A 20,303-nucleotide genomic window follows, 5' to 3' on the forward strand; every position below is an offset into this window, starting at 1 on the left:
CTAAGCTCAAGCAATCCTCCCACCTTGGCCTTCCAGAGTGCTAGGGTTATAGGCATGAGCCACTGCACCCAGCCACTTTTTTACCAAACTGTGATTCACTAACTCTATCTGTGAACTTGACCACAATACTCTCATCTCTCAATTACCACGGGTCCAAAAGAGAAATGTTGAACCTTAGTGACTTCATGCATGCCTCAGGGAGTGTCCAGTAAACTCTGTACCTTCAGCCTACATCCCCACAACTGATCTTTTGAGAACGGATGAGACCAGGACAAGCTTGAGATACTCAATTCAAAGATGCCTAAGGGATTCAAAGCTGATTTCAGACCAAAGGATGTCTGGAAAGTTGGCTTTTTCAAAGGAGTCCAATATCATTGGAGGGATTAAGAAAGCATGGAAGAAATGGTCACTATCACGGGAGTGAATGGGAAGCAGATTACAAATAAGAACAGAGAAGCTAAGTAGCAAAGAATAGCCAATAAAAGACAATCAACCAGGCATGGTCGCTCATGGCCATGGTCCCAGCTGCTTGGGAGGCTGAGGCGGGAGGATCACTGGAGTCCAGGATTTCAAGGTCCCAGTGAGGTATGATTATGTCACTGCACTCCAGCCTGTGCAACACAGTGTCTCAAAAAAAGAAAAGAAAACCTGCTGACAAATGACAACCAATCAACAGGAAATGCTATTAGCATCAGTGGCAGTGGGACTAAAACCCAACATGTTACCCAACTACTCTATACAAAAGGGTTATTTGAATATGTGATCTTTTTACTGTGGTAATCATTACATATTACTTTGATCATCTTCTTCAAAGATCATCTTCTTCTTTCTTCTGGGGAAGCTAGAGTCCTATTTTTGTTTATTTTATTGCAGTCTACCTTTCATTCTCCCAACACTTCAAGGATCTGTGGCCTGAGGAAGTTTGTGTCATAATGGGATGCCTCAAAACTGCTGGGATGTCCTAAGGCTCTGAAATTAAACTGCTGGAAGCCGATATATTTAGTTACCTGCTGACCACAACAAACCAAAAACTGCAACAGATGCCACCCTAGAACAAATGCATACAGAGAATGAGGAAGTCCTGCAGCACTGGAGAAAGGTTAGGGTTTACAAAACTGTGCACACTTTTTGTTTTAAATTTTCTATGCAAGCTAGATAAGAGTAGGGAAAAACTAATGCAACATTACCAGGGTCAAGTTAAAGATTAATGCTTAACCATAATCCCCATGCCCCATAATTAACACTGTAAATAAAACATTCCAGATTTCTCTTAAAATTCCTACTGAAGATTGGCTTTCTTTTAATCACTGCTGAACCCACACCAAATTACACAAACTTTCTAAAAGAAAAGCATTTGTGACTGACAAAATAAATGAACTCCTTTCTGAGTAAGTGAATTTTAAAACGTCGATGATCGTTCTATATCCTTGGTTTTGGTTGCCAATGCAAATGAGTCAGAGGATTTGCTTCAGACACTGAGATAATTGTGTAACTCTACAGCGGAAAATGCCATTGGAGAGTACTTGCTGACCTCACCGTCAAAAAAAAAACTATTTAAAAGATGTGGAAACCAGATGTTTCAGTCACATTTCGGCCGCTGCTCTGAGAAGTTGCTAGGAGCAGTTCCTGATAGACTGTTACTTCTCTGCAACTGGAGACATGATCATCTTAATTTATTTATTTGTCTTGCTGTGGGAAGATGCTGAAGGATGGGGATTCAGGAATGGAATTTTTCATAACTCCATATGGCTTGGTAAGAAACTTCACTCATGAGCTTCTTGTTCTAAATGTCAATTCTTTGAAATCATGGAGTAGTGAATTAAAGCAAGTTTTTCTATTCTGTTCAAGGCTGATGTTTTCAAAGAAAATCCTTAGGAAAGGTAGCCATTGGAATGTATATACCATTTTTTAAATAAGTGGTCTTGCCTTCTAAAATTTTAAAACAGGGTTTTATAAAGTGAACTCCATAGAAAACAATAGTTACAATTTTTATATTCAGTGTAAAATTATATTTAAAAAATGATCAAAGCAGATGTGGTAGCATAGCGAGGAGTATTTTTTTAACCAAACTAAAAACCAACATATTACTTTTTTATTTCAATGCATTTGCAGTTAGATTTCAGAATTATAACAAATTGGTACATACAAAAATTTTATAATCATTACTCCATGTACTCTGAGCTCTAGTGTATATGTTAGTGTTCCCAAACACCTTTTGACTATTTTGACAAAGGCAGCTTGCAATACAGAAAAAAATGAAAAAGATTTCCCCTTCTGAGTGCATTCTTACCACTTTGATTCTTTCTGTTCATGCTAGTCATATAAATAGTTTCTAGACAAGGAAAGTTTCTTTTGTTGTTAAGTATAAGGAATGACATAGAAAAAAATGGTAAAGATAAACAGTAGATCGTAAAAGACAAAATACAGAAAATCTGAAATACCCCTTACAGTACACAGAACAATGCTTTACTTCTCATGATTCAAACTGATAATTGCTTTATGTTCATTATCATGTTTAACAGTAAAAAACATTTGAATTGCTTGGAGAAAAGTTGATATATATTTTTGCATAAAACGAATAAATGAGAGAATTAAAAATTAACTTATATCTGTTTTTATGCTTGTGAAGCAGCACACAGTTGTAGAATATCTTCCCTTTTGGCATGTTTCTCTCTGGTAATAACTACAGCCATGAGGGTTTCATTAAAAAGCCTGATTTGTAATGCACAGCCTTGCCGCCTCTTTTTTTCAGCTTGAGCCAGTGAACTAGTTTCACTGGGATCCATTTGGCCAAGAGGGGTTCTGGAATTTAGTACAGCAATGAGCAAATCTCTTTGTTTATTTTCATTGAACACAACCAAATTTAGGAGGTATATACACATTTGTCAGAAAAATTTTTAAATGTCATAAAACCTATAAGAATTAAACCCTTATCCATAAAGTATGAAATGTCAAACTCTCTAACAATCAAACAATTTGAAGTCTCACTGTTTTGTTTTTTAAGTAATGTTGTATATTTTAGAAATGTAAACCTGAACAATAGAAGTTCTGCCTCAGAGGCAGAGAGGAGCAAACCAAATGTTTGTTAATAGTGTACTGCAAATCAAAGGCTTGGGATAATAGCAAATTGCTCCAACCTGGGATGAATTATTGGCCAGTCAGCCTAGCGCACGTTGTTTGTAGTTGATTGGGTCAAAATAATTTTAGAAACTATTTAAGGAGGTAAAAGAGTTGTATTAAAAGGCAGGACTCTGCTAGCAACTATCAAGAATGGGACACTTTGAATTCTCTGTTACTGTTCCAAACTGGTAAAATGAGAAGGTTGAAGAAATCCATGAGGCTTATTTTTACTGTGGTATCCTTTAATTTCTTAAATAGCATTTTAAAGAAAACAAAACAAAACAAAAACCACCAAAAAAACCCCACTTAAGGACAGAAGATTGCAATCAGTTTATATGCATCCTGAACGTTGAAACTGCACAGATAAGCAATTCTTTTCAGTCATCCTATTTAGTCTGAAAAGAAGGGAAGGGGAAAATGGCATGTCTTGATTTCCCACTAGTGTCCAAAATTATTATTATTTCCATTTGATAGATGAGGCAATTGTGGCTCACCAAGTTATACAAGGTTGTACAATTCCTCCATGGTAGAACCAGCAGTGGAAACCATATTCAACATTCTATTGTTGCCACTTACTAACAGAAAAACAATTACCAATTAAATAGTCTTAATAAATAACTATGGGCCAGAAAAATTAATAAATTATTATTTCGTCTGAAAGATAAAATTAGGATTTATTGTACATCTTAATAGCTTAAAATTCTGAATTGAGGAATACTTTTTTTTTGAGACAGAGTCTCACTTTGTCACCCTTGGTAAAGTGCCATGGTGTCACAGCTCACAATAGCCAGGACTACAGGCAAGGGCCACAAAGCCCAGCTATTTTTAGAGGTGGGGCCTGCCTCCCAGAGTACTGGGATTACAGGTGTGAGCCACCACACTGGGCGTGAATTGAGAAATACTATAAATGCCTTCTTGTTAAATACCTACAACAAGAGTTCTCAATCTGTACACAAGGCAAGATACCAGGAAGTTTGGTGCTCTTTGAGAAACAATATGAAATGTTAACAGTTAATAAATTAAGTTGAAAATTATAACATAGAAAATTTTTGCTATTTTAGTTACTATTTTATAAAGTATCCACAGGTCCCAAAAGTTTAAGAAAAATTAGTAGGAGGAAAATTTCAAACTATTTTTAAAAATCTTTGTTAATTTTTTTTCCGAAAACACCATATTTCAATTTTGGAGTAAAATATCAAGGAAATCAGTTTGAGAAAACTTGACATACATTAAAATAATTTCTAAAATTTTTTTTCAAATAAAGATCTTTTAGTCTGTATTCTTAGTGAGTAGATATAATTTTAACATTTTTGATAATTAGCACCATCTCTCTCATAGTACATAAGTTAAACATGTGTCCCTTCTCTCCCAAAAATGTTTATTTCTTCTATTTCAAGATATACATATTCTTTTTTTTATTTAAAAAAATTTATTTATTGATTGATTTTTTATTTATTATTTTATTTATTTATTTTTTTATTGTTGGGGATTCATTGAGGGTACAATAAGCCAGGTTACACTGATTGCAATTGTTAGGTAAAGTCCCTCTTGCAATCATGTCTTGCCCCCATAAAGTGTGACACACACCAAGGCCCCACCCCGCTCCCTCTGTCCCTCTTTCTGCTTTTCCTTCCCCCCATAACCTTAATTGTCATTAATTGTCCTCATATCAAAATTGAGTACATAGGATTCATGCTTCTCCATTCTTGTGATGCTTTACTAAGAATAAGATATACATATTCTTAATGTTCACTAGTGTCCATGTTCCTCGAGGACAGGACTTGATCTACAGTACCTAACAAAATACTTCATGAGATATGCCGGAAATAACCAAATTATAGACTAATGAAAATTTAATGAGGCTTTGCCATATGAAGGACACCTGGGCAGCTGGTGACTTTTAAAGGATACAACAACTTGACTGGTTATGATTTGATGTTCCTGGCATTCTCTGACCTATGAGCATCAGTTTGCCTAAGGCCCTCTGTGTGTGAATAATGAGTTTTACCATGTAATGTATAAGAGCAGGATCCTTTTGGAGTTCAGATAAACAGAAAATAACAAGCACCATCTCCCATTGAACTGTGACAGTGTCAACTTCCAGTTTGGGGAGGAGAACAAGGAACTCTATTTCCTGATTCATGTCTTGCTGCATGCCAGAAAATATGTCTTCTCATTGGAAATGGTCTTAATGATGGCTAATTGCACAGGTCAGGATACAACCACATCTGGCCGAGTGCATAGGAGGCTTAGGAGAGCTAACCTTAGAGTTAATGTTATGACTATTGCCCTGGGAATCTTTTCACATTGTTTCTACGGCAGAAAGCACTCCAAAGTCAAAACAGTCTGTTTGGTGATCTGTTGGAAGACAACTCATACATGACTTAGCATTGCCTCAAATGTAATGAGAACAACATGTAAATTTAAAAAGATACATCAGATAAAGAACAGAGGCATTGGCCAGGTATAGTGGCTCACTCTGGGAGGCCTAAGTGGGTGGGTTGCCTGAGCTGAAGAGTATGAGACCACCTGAGCAACAACAGCAAGACTCTATCTCTACTAAAAATAGAAAAGCTAGCCAGGGCATGGTGATGCATGCTTGTAATCCCAACTACTTGGGAGGCTGAGGCAAGAGGATCACTTGAGCCCAAGAATTTGAGGTTGCTGTGAGATATGATGCCATGGGCAACGGAGTGAGACTCTTTCTCAAAAAAAAGAAGAATTCAGGTTGTAACTGGTAGTTAGGTGTGTCCAGTTTTTTTCTCTGCTACGCTTGAATTCATTTTTCTTTTTCTTAATTTAGTATTTATTTGCTTTGGATTCCTTCAGGCCTTTCAATAGTTTTTTGTTTACTAAATTCTTAATTATACTGCATTAGTCATTTCCCTCAAATGGATATTTTGGCTTATTTTGCTCCATCCTTATAAGCCTACATAATGAATCCAATTCCCATTGCTTTCTTTGTCTTCACCTCCTTTTGTTCCTCTATTGCTTACTTTTCCAGGTCTTTATGTGACCTAAAGCCAAAAGAAAGCCAAAACATTACTATCTATTGATAGTGTAAAAATATAATGTTGTATTAAAAATATTTTTCAGACTAACTGGTCAAAACCATCATTTAGCCTCAAGTTTCTGTGTTCCTAAATCCCCCTAAAATTCCCCTCATTCATATTTTTTCCAAAGCTTTCTAATAATAAAAGCTTAGCCACCCAAGACAGCTGACCCAGAAAGCTGTTTGGCAGGAACAATAGCTGATGCAATGTTCTAGCTGAGGCCACAAAATTTCCCTGTTCTGTAAGAATAGACAGTAGTGCATTTATGGCTATTGGTGATTTCACAGAACAAGCAGCAGGCGTGTACCACAGAGAAGCGCGGTCTGGCAAATATAAGCTCACCTACACTGAAGCTAAGGCGGTGTGTGAATTTGAAGGTGGCCGTCTTGCGACCTACAAGCAAGTAGAGGCAGCCAGAAAAATTGGTAATTGATTTGACAATAATTTTTCGTGTTCCCACCCCGCCCTTTGGAGGATAAAATCCACCTTACGTGTTATCTTTATTAAGACTTCTCTCTCTATCCCCTCAGACACCTCTGCTCTTTGCCTCCTCCCATCTACCTGCTGAAAGCTGGCAGAAAGTTTCCAGTACCAGCAACTTCTTTGAAGTCATAAGATAGTGTGAACTAATAAAATAAAAGTTAAAAGAAAATGAAATTATCTCAACCTCATTTAAATTTCTCATTGATTGTAAAGTTATTGCTATTCATTTTTAATATGGTTCTACCTCCTCGACTTCTGAGTATGGGTTTCCTCAGCTATTAAATGACACTACAGTGGAGTCTCACAAGGAAATTTAGTAATAATTGGTAGCCACAATAAACAGAGTGGCTTTTTTTCCAATTTTTTTTTTTACAGTAAGTGGATGAATTCAAGGAAGATAAACGATAGCAAGAGAAGAAACTAGAAAGATGAAGATCTTGTGGAAACCCGGGAGACTAACTGTTGTTATTTGCTTTTTTATACAAAAATTGGCCACTGTCATCTCACTGGGACTTTCAGGAGAATGGGCCACCCCTGTTCAGAACTCCTTTGCTGACAGGATAATATCCAGCAAAGCATATGCTCTGATACATTACCGAAGACAAAAATAATGATGTTCTCTCAAATACCCCAAAGCCTCCCCAGACAACTACTCATCTTTTTTTTTTTTTTTTTTTTTTGTAGAGACAGAGTCTCACTTTATGGCCCTCGGTAGAGTGCCATGGCCTCACACAGCTCACAGCAACCTCCAACTCCTGGGCTTAAGCGATTCTCTTGCCTCAGCCTCCGAGTAGCTGGGACTACAGGCGCCCGCCACAACGCCTGGCTATTTTTTTGGTTGCAGTTTGGCCGGGGCCGGGTTTGAACCCGCCACCCTCGGTATATGGGGCCGGCGCCCTACCGACTGAGCCACAGGCACCGCCCAGCAACTACTCATCTTTAATCACAGGGCTGTGGGGGGCAAAGTAATTGTAAAGATGGATACAAAAGCCATGGTATTTACTAGCCATGTGGACCTCTGCTGAATGCCCTCTTGGATAGCATTGGCAGATATTAAAATAGCTTCTAAAACTGAGCAAGGGAAACAGGGCTGAGCCTTCACATGAAACCTATGAAAGAATTTGTCTTTATTCAAATCTCTAAAAATATTACTAATATTTTAATTGATCCTTAAATAGAAATTAATTAAAATTTTTTGTCATGACTTTTTTTTTCAGAACTGATGATAATTTCAGAAATTATCTCAAGGTACTAGATAGGCCCTGAGATGAAAAGAAGCCAGCTCTGAGCTTGGGTTACTTTCATAGCCACAGTATTATACTTTCTAGCCCATCTAACAATTTATTTTTCTGAGTAAGATGTAGTTTTCTAGTAAAAATCAGAAGTCAGATGTTACATGTATTCAAACTTCTTAAAATTGTTTTTTCTCTTTTACATGAACTAGATTTGGGCAGTTGAAAAACTTAACTGTTGGGCAGCACCTGTGGCTCAGTGAGTAGGGCACCAGCCCCGGCCAAACTGTAACAAAAAATAGCCAAGTGTTGTGGCGGGCGCCTGTAGTCCCAGCTACTCGGGAGGCTGAGGCAAGAGAATCGCCTAAGCCCAAGAGCTGGAGGTTGCTGTGAGCTGTGATGTCACAGCACTCTACCGAGTGCAACAAAGTGAGACTGTATCTCTAAAAAAAAGAGAGAAGAAAAACTTAACCGTTGGAAGTGGTCATCTCAAGATGACCTTTGCTCAGCTGAGAGAGTTTAACAGTTTAGTCTGTAACCCTTCTTCTTGCAGGATTTCACATCTGTGCTGCTGGATGGATGGCCAAGGGCAGAGTTGGATACCCCATTGTGAAGCCAGGGCCCAACTGTGGATTTGGAAAAACTGGTATTATTGATTATGGAGTCCGTCTCAATAGGAGTGAAAGATGGGACGCCTATTGCTACAATCCACATGGTTTGTTAAAAATAATAATTTTATGTTTTCCAAAAGCTCTGCGACTCAAAGGTTGTTAAAAAAGAAATGGCTTCTCTGGGCGGCGCCTGTGGCTCAGTGAGTAGGGCGCCAGCCCCATATGCCGAGGGTGGCGGGTTCAAACCCAGCCCCGGCCAAACTGCAACCAAAAAATAGCCGGGCGTTGTGGCGGGCGCCTGTAGTCCCAGCTGCTCGGGAGGCTGAGGCAAGAGAATCGCGTAAGCCCAAGAGTTAGAGGTTGCTGTGAGCCGTGTGACGCCACAGCACTCTACCCGAGGGCGGTACAGTGAGACTCTGTCTCTACAAAAAAAAAAAAAAAAAAAAAAAAAAAAGAAATGGCTTCTCCCAGAAATAATTCAATTTGGTCATGATAATTATTACTAATAACTACCATTCACAAAGTGATTATACTACACCAGATACTAAGTTAAATTCCTTCATTTAAATTCTTAATATTCATAACTCTTCAAGGAACTATTGTTTTACCTGTTTTATGAATCAAGAAACTGAAATTTACAAAGTTAGGTAATTTAACCAAAATCAGAAAATCAATAAGAAGTAGGCAGGTGAGATTGAGACTTCAGATCTTCTCTGTGCCAGAGAACTTCCTGGCCACAAAAATAAAAAAAAGAGAAAAAAAAAACCTAGCATTTTATAAACATGTCGTAATTATCAATAATCAGCTAAAATAATAAAGTGATGCTACCAAATGTTAACTTTACAGAATGAGAAAAAGAAGACAAAGTAAGCAAATTTTTTTCCCTAATTTATTTTTATGCATAAATAGGTAGAGTTCCAAACTAAACTAAGCAACTTTTATCCAGTGGTTTAACAAACAATTATATATTGTATGTACTAGTTATTATTGCATAGTGTATTTTTGTTCCCATTTTTCCAGGGTTGCTTGCAACTAGAAAATATTTGATGAGAAAATTAACTCATAATTAATATAAAGATTTCTTCTTGGCTGAGCGTGGCGGCTAATGCCTATAATCCCAGCATTCTGGGAGGCTGGGGCAGGAGGATCTTCTGAGCTCAGGAGTTCAAGACAACCTGATAAAAACACAATCTCTTAAAAAAATAATAATTATTCTATGTCATGTTCTTGGAGGGAAAAATAGACTGTTCCAGACTGTTCTTTTTGGATATATTTCCCCCAGGACAGTGTTACAAAGTATTATAGTATGTTACAAAGTCTTTGCAGCATTTATGATCATAAACAGCCTCAGATGGTGTCCCATTTGGATTTACCTTATAAGAAATTATCTAATACAGAAGGAGAGTAGTAGTTAAGTTCTAGAATAGTATTATAAAATTTATTATTTAATGTATTAACAATTGGAAAGCAAGTTCTCATGTCAGTAACAAACTTTTATCTCAAAATTATGTATTCCAATTAGAAATATTTTTGCCTAGAGCTGTCACCTAGTTCCACATGAGATGAAATGTGAATACTCAGTACATTTATATAACTTGAACTTTCAAATCACTTTGACATGCTTCAAGCTTATTTATTCCTATACCACACAAAACTTTATTTCGTCCTATATTTAATCCTTTCCTCCCTCCCATTCTTACGTTTTATTCAATATATTTATGGAGGCAACTCTCTTCTTACTCTCATGAGTAACTTTTCTTTTCAAATATATTCTTGTATTTTTCTTTTGCTTGATCAACTTTAGTTTTTTGGGTTTTTTGTTTTTTGGAGGTTTTTTGAGACAGTCTCACTTTATCACCCTCTGTAGAGTGCCATGATGTCACAACAATCTCCAACTCCTGGGCTTAAGCGATTCTCTTGCCTCAGCCTCCTGAGTAGCTGGGACTACAGGCGCCCGCCACAACGCCCGGCTATTTTTTTGTTGCAGTTTGGCCAGGGCCGGGTTCGAACCCGCCACCCTCAGTATATGGGGCTGGCACCCTACCCACTGAGCCACAGGTGCTGCCCTGCTTGATCAGTTTTAGAATCTCTGAGCTCCTAGTTGATTATTTCCATAGTTCAAAATGCATGGCCAGTGAAGAAGTATCCATGAGAGGGTTCTTACAACATTCCATTGGCCTTTTATGAGAATCCCATCCTAACTTACAAACTTTCATAAGTTACTTTATTTTTCTCATAGAAGCCTGAATACTTTCTACTCTGGAAATGTGGGTACAGAATCCTGGGAGACTTGCTCTTACCCAATTCTTAGTACATTTAGTTCACTTTTGGGTTTAGAAGTATGTGGATTATGTAGGATGTGGTTAACTTGAAGGAGACTGCGGACTGCCTCAACCAGTGCTAAGAGAACATCTATTGAAACTTTACTGGAATAAAAAACATCACAATAATGTCAGAAAAATAAAGCAATCATTATTAATTAATCTGTACCCCAGGTTAGAGCTGATCGAGATAAGGATGAAGACAGTCATTAAAAAGTGTTGAGGTGGGGGGAGCGTGGGGACTGCAAAAAAACAAAAGCAGTGTTCATAAGTGTACTTGCTCATTGTGAGTTCTGAATGTGCAAAATAATGTTGACTACCATTGCATGTGAATTTTTGTTGTTTTTAGATAGAGTCTCACTCTGTTGCCCAGGCTAGAGTGCTGTTGCCTCAGCCTAGTGTTTACAGCAACATCAAACTCCTAAGCTCAAGAAATCCTCCTGCCTCAGCCCCCCAAGTAGCTGGGACTACAGGCACCTGCTACAAAGCCCAACTAGTCGTTTCTATTTTTTGTAGAGACAGGGTCTCACTATTGCTCAGGCTGGTCTTGGACTCCTGAGCTCCAGCAATCGACCTGTCTTAGCCTCTCAATGGTGCTAGGATTACAGGTGTGTGCCACCGCACTCCACCATGTGGTGTGAATATTTTTTTTCTTTTTTTGAGACAAAGTCTCATTTTGTTGCCCTCGGTCGAGTGTTATGGCATCACAGCTCACAGCAACCCCCAGCTCTTGGGCTTAGGTGATTCTCTTGCCTCAGCCTCCCGAGTAGCTACAGGCGCCCACCACAACACCTGGCTATTTTTTTTTGTTGTTGTTGCAGTTTGGCCAGGGCCGGGTTTGAACCCACAACCCTCAGTATATGGGGCCAGTTCGCCACTCACTGAGCCACAGGTGCCGCCCATGGTGTGAATATTTTTAACCAATTAACAGTGCTTAGAGACCTAGTTAGTTTGGTAAAGCTATCATTTTCTAAATAGGCAATAGGTGAGGCAATAACTATATGTAACATAAAATACAGAGCTAAATAGATCTAGCTAAGTAGGCAGTCAAATTAGTTTAATATTCTAATTTCTTCCAATCTAATAATACATACAACAAAGATACAATGATACAGGACAAAGAAATTCATTCCTAAAGCTGAAAATGTATGTAGACATACAAACTATGCATTGCACATTTCATTTTACAATAAGAATATTTTACATTTCCATAACATCCTTAAGTTATTTTCTATATTTTATACTCAGAGTGACCCTGTGAGGGTGATAATGGGAAAGGTATAATTATATTTATTTTACCAATGAAGAAAATGAGAAATGGCATAGCACAGAGCTTGAACTATTTCTGTGGCCATATTTTGTTGCTCCTCAACCTTTCTCTTTATTTGTTTACTTGTTTGTTTTTATTATGACTGAAAGCTATAAAATAATAAATGACTTGGAAAAAGCAACTATGAATATCTCCACCAAATCCTGAAGTATTAAGATTAAGGAATACAGAATAATTACAATCATTCCTTTTAATTGGATTAGAATCACCTTTAAAGTCCTTTGAAATCTTAAAATTCTATCATGATTTTCCAAACAATTTATTGGAACTCATTATTCTGGGTATTTCAGTCCCTGAAGACACAGATGTGACACCACAAAATAAAAACCTTGATTGTGTTGTTGTTAGCATGGATCTACAGTAGAACCTCCATAGTTGACCGCCTCCCTACATTGACTCCCTCCTTAACTGATTTTCATAGACTGGACGTGCACCACACGGCCTAGTTCATTACGTCGACCACCTCCATATATTGACTACTTTGTTACAGTGCCTTGGGTGGTCAGCTTACAGCGGTTCTACCGTGTGTGTGTAATCACATATACTATATATCTATCCATCTATAGATGTATTTGTCAAAATACATAAAAGTAAGGCCAGGTGCAGTGGCTCACCCCTATAATCCCAGCACTCTGGGAGGCTGAGGTGGGTGGATTGCCTGAGCTCTGGATTCAAGACCAGCCTGAGCAAGAGTGAGATTCCTATCTCTGCCAAAAATAGAAAAACTAGCTGAGCATTGTGGCAGGTATATATACAAAGGACTTGTGCACTTTAGTTTTAAGAAATAAAAGAAAGCAAAAATGTAAGTAGAAGCATAGGTAATTAAATTACATTTTCAGAATTTATTTTATTTTATTTATTTTTTTGAGACAGAGCCTAAGTTGTCACCCTGAGTAGAGCACTGTGGCATCACAGCTCACAGCAACCTCCAATTCCTGGGTTCAAGTGATTCTCCTGCCTCTGCCTCCCAAATAAGTGGGACTGCAGGCGCCCGCCACAACACCTGACTATTTTTTGGTTGCAGCCGTCATTGTTTGGCGGGCCCAGGCTGGATTTGAACCCTCCAGCTCAGGTGTATGTGGCTGGCGCCAGCACCAAGCCTTCAGAATTTTTTTAATTAAAAATAATTTTTTAGAGGTGGGGTCTCACTGTGTTGCTACATATAGCCTCAAACATACGGGCTTAAGGGATTGGCTCATGTGAGACTCCAAAAAGTAGCTGGGACGACAGGTGCAGTCACAATGGCCAGCTGTTTTCTCATTATTATTTTTACTTTTAAAATAAAAATCTTGGCTTGGCACCCATAGCTCAGTGGTTAGGGCACCGGCCACATACACTGGGGCTGGTGGTCTACTAAACAACAATGACAACTGGACAGAAAAATAGCTGGCCATTGTGGTGGGCACCTGTACTCCCAGCTAGTTGGGAGGCTGACACAAGAGAATCATTTAAGCCCAAGAGTTTGATGCTGCTGTGAACTGTGATGCAACAGCACTCTACAGAGGGTGACGTGGTGAGACTTTGTCTCAAAAAAAAATTAAAAAATAAAATAAAGTAAAATAAAATAAAAATTCACAAATAGTCCATGTTTATTTTAGAGAACTTAGAAACTATTGATGAAAAGCCCATTCAGTTATTAGCTATAAGCATACATATGTTATACATACTATAGATGCTATATATTAAATCATTTCTTCAATATTTCATAACAAGTAATAGATGGCTTGAAAGCAAGTAGCATCTTTAAATAGGAATAGTTTTTTTTTCTAATGCTTTCTTTTTCTTTTTTTCCTTTCTTTTCCCCCATTTCAGCAAAGGAGTGTGGTGGTGTCTTCACAGATCCCAAGCGTATTTTTAAATCTCCAGGCTTTCCAAAGGAGTATGAGGATAATCAGATCTGCTACTGGCACATTAGACTCAAGTATGGTCAGCGTATTCACCTAAGTTTTTTGAACTTTGACCTTGAAGATGATCCAGGTTGCTTGGCAGACTATGTTGAAATATATGACAGTTATGATGATGTCCATGGCTTCGTAGGAAGGTATGTGAGGTTTTCCTATACAGGAAGTTAAATGAATGTCCAACATTTTGTTTCTTGCTTCTTTCATTTTTCCTGCACTGTCCCTGCAATACTGATTTTACAGTATTTCAATTTTCCTACAATACCATATCATTTTCAAGAAAGATTTTCTTAGCTGACTGCTCCATATACTTATTACTAAAGTAGTGATAGTTGCCTTTGATTATTAGTAAGTTGTAAAAACAAGGTAGTCTGGCTCGGTGCCTGTAGCTCAGTGGCTACGGCTCCAGCCACATATACCAGAGCTGGTGGGTTCGAATCCAGACTGGGCCTGCCAAACAACAATGACAATTACAACCAAAAAATAGCAAGGCACTCAGTGGGCACCTGTTGTCCCAGCCATAAGGGAGGCTGAGGCAAGAGAATCACTTAAGCCCAAGAGTTTGAGGTTGCTGTGAGCTGTGACACCATGACACTCTACTGAGGGCGACATAATGAGACTCTGTCTCAAAAAAAAAACAAAAAAAGAAGTAGTCTATTTATTAAAACCTCAAGATTTGACTAACAATAGGAAGAAGAAAAAATACATAAGGTGAAAAATGTGTTGGGGGTTTTAAGTTCTAAGTTATGTTAACTTCCTAAAAACGACTGTAATTTCAGTTAATTTTTGCCTTTCTTCTTTCTACAAAACTTTGTGCTAAGCATTATGTACATAAAGTAAGTAAGCAAAGTATAGCCCCTTCTCTTTTACAATTTAGTTAAGCATACAATAAATACCTTCTTAAAAATAGCTTTCTTTGGCCAGGTACAGTGGCTCATGCCTATAATCCCAGCACTTTGGGAGGCTGAGATGAGAAGATTGAGTTTGGCCAGGAGTTGGAAACCAACCTGGGCAACATAGTGAGACTCCATCTCTACAGAAAAAAAATTGTTGTAAATAAGGAGGTGCAAAAAAAAAAAACTAATAATAATAATAAGCTGGCTGTGATGATGGGCACCTGTGGTTTTACTCAGGCGGTAAGGCAGGAGAGTTGCTTGAGCCCAGGAGTAAGTTCAAGGCTGCCTGAAGCTATGAGCCATGATTGTGCTACTGTCCTCCAGCATGGATGATAAAGAAAGACTCTGTCTCTAAAACTTAATTAATTAAATTAATTTTTTAAAAAGTTTTCTTTGGCATAAGAAACAAATGTTTCCTTCCTCTATATTTTCCCCTTGATTTATCAACATGCTAGAACATAGTCTTTTTCCCCACCCCAAATCTTTAATATAGTTTAAATTTTGAGTGCTTTACAATATATTCAAAGTTAAGGTGTGTACAATTAGGTATTTTATATATTCAGGTCCCCACTTTGTAACATATTTTAGACTGTAGGTTATCAATTATCAATAGGCTATCAAATATCAATTCTCTGTTATAAATGATAGTAATTTAATAGAAGAGAATAATAGTAGGGCTCAACACCTGTAGCACAGTGGTTATGGCACCAGCCACATACACCAAGGGTGGTGGATTTGAACCCAGCCCAGGCCAGCTAAACAACAATGACAACTAAAACCAAAAAATAGCCAGGTGTTGTGGCAGGCACCTGTAGTCCCAGGTACTTGGGAGGCTAAGGCAAAAGAATCACTTAAGCCCAAGAGTTGGAGGTTGCTGTGAGCTGTGACACCACAGTACTCTACTCAGGGTAATATGATGAGACTCTGCCTCAAAAAAGAAAAAAAAAAGTAATAGTAGGACAATTTAAAAATGACAGACTCAACGGATTTTTATGTTGTCTTTGAAACGTGTAATTTAAATACAAGGAAAAATAAATCCGTGTTGTCTAGGAGTTAGGATAAAAAGGAAAAGAAAAAGAAAGGCATTTCTTTTTTTTTTTTTGTAGAGACAGAGTTTCACTTTATGGCCCTCGGCAGAGTGCCGTGGCCTCACACAGCTCACAGCAACTTCCAACTCCTGGGCTCAAGCTATTCTCCTGCCTCAGCCTCCCAAGTAGCTGGGACTATAGGCGTCCACCACAACGCCCGGCTATTTTTCTGTTGCAGTTCGGCCGGGGCCGGGTTTGAACCCGCCACCCTCGGTATATGGGGCCGGTGCCCTACCGACTGAGCCACAGGTGCTGCCCAGAAAGGCATTTCTTGCATAAATGAACAACAGTTTTTGAAGGGAAAGTATGTGTTGTTGTGTTTTGCTTTGTTTTGTTCTTTGGCTGATGACTACGGAACAAAATGCAACTAGTTTTTAAAAATACCTTGGAGAAGACATGAAGTAGAGTTTGAGAAATTCAGAACCAGGCATTTTCTGAAAGAATGGATCTTTCACCTTGGGAATCAAGAGGACATTTTGTTCTAAACCCAGTTTCAGAAATCAATTACAACTCTAGATAAAATTGTAAACTATTATTTTAGAGGTGTCAACAGGCTAATTTGTTATTTATTGGATTCATATTATCTCCTTTTTTTTTTAAGACAAGGTCTAATAAAACTCCATTCTTCTTTAGTCGTGAAGAAAACTTTGTAAATTAATCAGAAACAAATTTTTGGTTTTTCCAAGTAGAGTCAAATGATCTATTATTGCACAAAAGTTTTATAGGTACACAAAGTAGCAAGGCCACAGATCATTTTCTTTTAATTTCATTAATTGTGAGAAGATTACTTCAAACAACAAATTTTGTTTCAACTTTTCTTCTCCCTTACAAATCCAAGTAAAAAAACAAATTTTAATAATTATAGAAAAATTGGCCAGACACGGTGGCTCACTTCTATAATCCTAGCACTCTGGGAGGCCAAGGAAGGAGGATTGCTCGAGCTCAGGAGTTTGAGCAAGAGTGAACCTTCTGGGTGGTGCCTGTGGCTCAGTGAGCAGGGCGCCGGCCCCATATACCGAGGGTGGCGGGTTCAAACCCAGCCCTGGCCAAACTGCAACAGGCGGGCGCCTGTAGTCCCAGCTACTCGGGAGGCTGAGGCAGGAGAATCACCTAAGCCCAGGAGTTGGAGGTTGCTGTGAGCTGTGTGACATCACAGCACTCTACCAAGGGCAATAAAGTGAAACTCTGTCTCTACAAAAAAAAAAAAAAAAGAGTGAACCTTCTGTCTCTACTAAAAATAGAAAAATTAGCCAGGCATAGTCATGGGCACTTGTAGTCTCAGCAACTTGAGAGGCTGAGGCAGGAGAATTGCTTGAGCCCAAGAGTTTGCTGTGATCTGGGCTGAGGCCATGGTACTGTAGTCTGGATGACAGAGAAAATTGAAATGCTGTAAAATTAGTATTGCAAGGACAATGCAGTTTCTGTCTCAGAAACAAAAAAGAAAGAAAGAAAAAGAAAAAAATTATAGAAAAATGAGCCATTAATTATCAGTAAGAACTTTTTCAATAGCTATATAATATTCACTCATGTTACTTCTCTTTTCTAAATATTTCTTTTCAGATACTGTGGAGATGTGCTTCCAGATGACATCATTAGTACAGGTAATGCTCTAAACTGGGGACCAAAACCATAATTTGTTTTGTCACCATAATTTGTTTTGTCAGTGTCAATGACGGTGAAGGACGTTGTCCTAGGGGTTATTATTATTCATTTTTTAAAGCTAGGAAAACTAAGACAAGATGTAACTTGTTAGCTTTTAAATGCAAAGAATTGTTTATTTATACTTAAAGATTTATGCCACCAACTGCTTGCACTAAAAGTATATAGGCTTTGGGGGGGGTTGTTTGTTTGTTTGTCACCCTCAGTAGAGTACTGTGGTATTAAAGCTCACAGCAACCTCCAACTCTTGGGCTCAAGTGATTCTCTTGCCTCAGTCTCCCAAGTTACTGGGAGTACAGGTGCCCACCACAGTGCCTGGTTATTTTTAGAGATGGGATCTCGCTCTTGCTCAGGCTGGTGTCAACTCCTGAGCTCAAGCAATCCACCTGCCTCGGCCTCCCAGAGTGTTAGGATTACAGGCATGAGCCACTGCACCAGGCTGCTATTCTCTTTCAATACAGTGTATGCTGCTTCTACAAAGAGTACCATTTATTTATTTGTTTGTTTGTTTATTTATTTTTGAGACAGAGTCTCACTCTGTGGCCCTGGGTGAAGTACCATGGCATCATCATAGCTTATGGTAACCTCAAACTCTTGGGCTCAAACAATCCTCTTGCCATAGTTTTTCTATTTTTAGCAGAGATGAGGTCTTGCTCTTAGTCTGGTCTCAAACTCCTGAGCTCAAGCAATCTCCCCCACCCCCCACCTAGGCTTCCCAGAGTGCTAGGATTATAGGCATGAGCCACCATGCCCTGGCCAAAGAGTACCTTTTAAACAGAGTAGACAAAATTTCCTGTGGGACAGATTGGAAGGACACAGGAAAAAGCATGAAAGTTCCTTACCCTGGTTCCATGTGGCAATGAAACCAGATTCTACACTTTGAGAACCTATGAATACCGGGAGTCTTATATTCTCCAGTGAGAATGATGAGGTCTTGAATTGTTAGCCAAATCAAAAGGACAATAACATATTTCTTCTTTTGCCTCTACTCTTACAGGAAATGTCATGACCTTGAAGTTTCTAAGTGATGCTTCAGTGACAGCCGGAGGTTTCCAAATCAAATATGTGACAATAGATCCTGTTTCCAAATCCAGTCCAGGAAAAAATACAAGTACTACTTCCACTGGAAATAAAAACTTTTTAGCTGGAAGATTTAGCCACATATAAGAAAAGAAGGATGGAACTCCTTTGATCTCAACTTTATATTATTATTGTTAACATTTATTTATTACTTTTTGAAATGTGAAAGCATTGCCTAATTTCAGACAAATTGGAAAATACAGAAAACTTTAAATGAGAAAGTAAAATCTGTCATAATCTCACTACATACAAATAACAACCATTAACATTTTTTCTTTTTTCTATTTTTTTGTAGTTTTTTATTTTAACATTTGTATGTATTTTTTCTTTCAGTCACTTTTCTATTTGTAGTGTGTGTGTGTGTATGCATTTACATTTGAAATTTTGAAATTCCACTCTGTGTACAGTTTTATTTCATAGTTTTGTTAAACTTGAGCTTTATGGTTTAAGCATTTTTCTGAAATCGTTACGTATTCTACAAAATCATGATTTTGAACAGCTGTAAAATATTCTATGATGTGATTGTTCAATGTGTTATTTAAGCCTGTCTCTAACGTTGGAATGTCAGATTGTTTTCATAAGTATTGTTGTAATAAATATTTTTGAACATACATATCTTTTCAACCCTCTAATCATTTGGGGCAGTGTCCTAGAAGTAGAATTGCTGAATCAGAAGTTAATTAAACTAGAATTTTCTTTTTAGTAGGCAAAAATGAAACATCATTGTGATTTGGATTTCCATTTCTTTGTCCAGGAGATTGATGGTTGGTTTATATAATTTGGGACCAATTTCATTTATTTTGTGAGCTATTTTCCATCCCTTTTCTCTCAGCTATTTTATAAAACAGGTCAATCCTTTCTCTTACTGATTTATAAGATTATATTAGATATATATGGCCATGTTTGTCCTACATGTTACAATTTAGTTTTAAGTTCATAGTTTGCTTTTTATTTTTATGGTTTCTTTTGATATATCAAAGGTAAACATTTATTGCTGTTATATTTATCGATTTGCTAAGGTATCTTTCCTCATATTTACAAAAGACAAAATACTGGGCGGCACCTGTGGCTCAAGGAGTAGGGCACCGGCCAGAGGTGGCGGGTTCAAACCTGGCCCCGGCCAAAAAAAGAAAAAAAAAAAGAAAAAGACAAAATACCTAGGCAGCACCTGTGGCTCAGTGAGTAGGGCACCAGCCCCATATACCGAGGGTGGTGGGTTCAAACCCTGCCCCAGCCAAACTGCAACAACAACAAAAAAAATAACTGGGCATTGTGGCCAGCTGTGGTCTCAGCTGCTTGGGAGGCTGAGGCTAGAGAATCACCTAAGCCCAAGAGCTGGAGGTTGCTGTGAGCTGTGACGCTACAGCACTCTAACGAGGGTGATAAAGTGAGATTCTGTCTCAAAAAAAAAAAAATCAAGCAACACTTTGTTTTAAAGTGAGTGCAGTGAGCAGAGATGTTGTATTTATGACAGAAAAGGGCTGAGGTAAGCAGTGACTGAGTAGATTCATTGTTTCAAGGTTGCTTTT

At 38.1% G+C, this 20,303-nt stretch overlaps 1 protein-coding gene across 1 annotated transcript; it reads left to right on the top strand.

The window, feature by feature from the left end:
* The first annotated feature begins 1,581 nt into the window (after positions 1-1,581).
* Positions 1,582-19,362, top strand: TNFAIP6 (TNF alpha induced protein 6). The gene is made up of 6 exons (XM_053597377.1): positions 1,582-1,753; positions 6,461-6,598; positions 8,442-8,603; positions 13,963-14,191; positions 17,596-17,636; positions 18,692-19,362. Exons 1-6 carry the CDS (start codon positions 1,660-1,662, stop codon positions 18,859-18,861), a joined length of 834 nt encoding a protein of 277 aa, XP_053453352.1. The 5' UTR covers positions 1,582-1,659; the 3' UTR covers positions 18,862-19,362.
* The last annotated feature ends 941 nt before the right edge of the window (positions 19,363-20,303 follow it).

The sequence above is a fragment of the Nycticebus coucang genome, chromosome 7 (genome assembly GCF_027406575.1).
Source record: "Nycticebus coucang isolate mNycCou1 chromosome 7, mNycCou1.pri, whole genome shotgun sequence".
In the NCBI taxonomy this organism is placed as follows: Eukaryota; Metazoa; Chordata; class Mammalia; order Primates; family Lorisidae; genus Nycticebus; species Nycticebus coucang.

Bases quoted from the DNA above. Each gene is read 5' to 3' on its own strand.
- TNFAIP6 (XM_053597377.1), top strand. From the start codon at position 1,660: ATGATCATCTTAATTTATTTATTTGTCTTGCTGTGGGAAGATGCTGAA. The intron at 6,599-8,441 runs GTAATTGATTTG...TTCTTCTTGCAG, and splicing joins AGAGGCAGCCAGAAAAATTG to GATTTCACATCTGTGCTGCT. The intron at 14,192-17,595 runs GTATGTGAGGTT...ATTTCTTTTCAG, and splicing joins GTCCATGGCTTCGTAGGAAG to ATACTGTGGAGATGTGCTTC.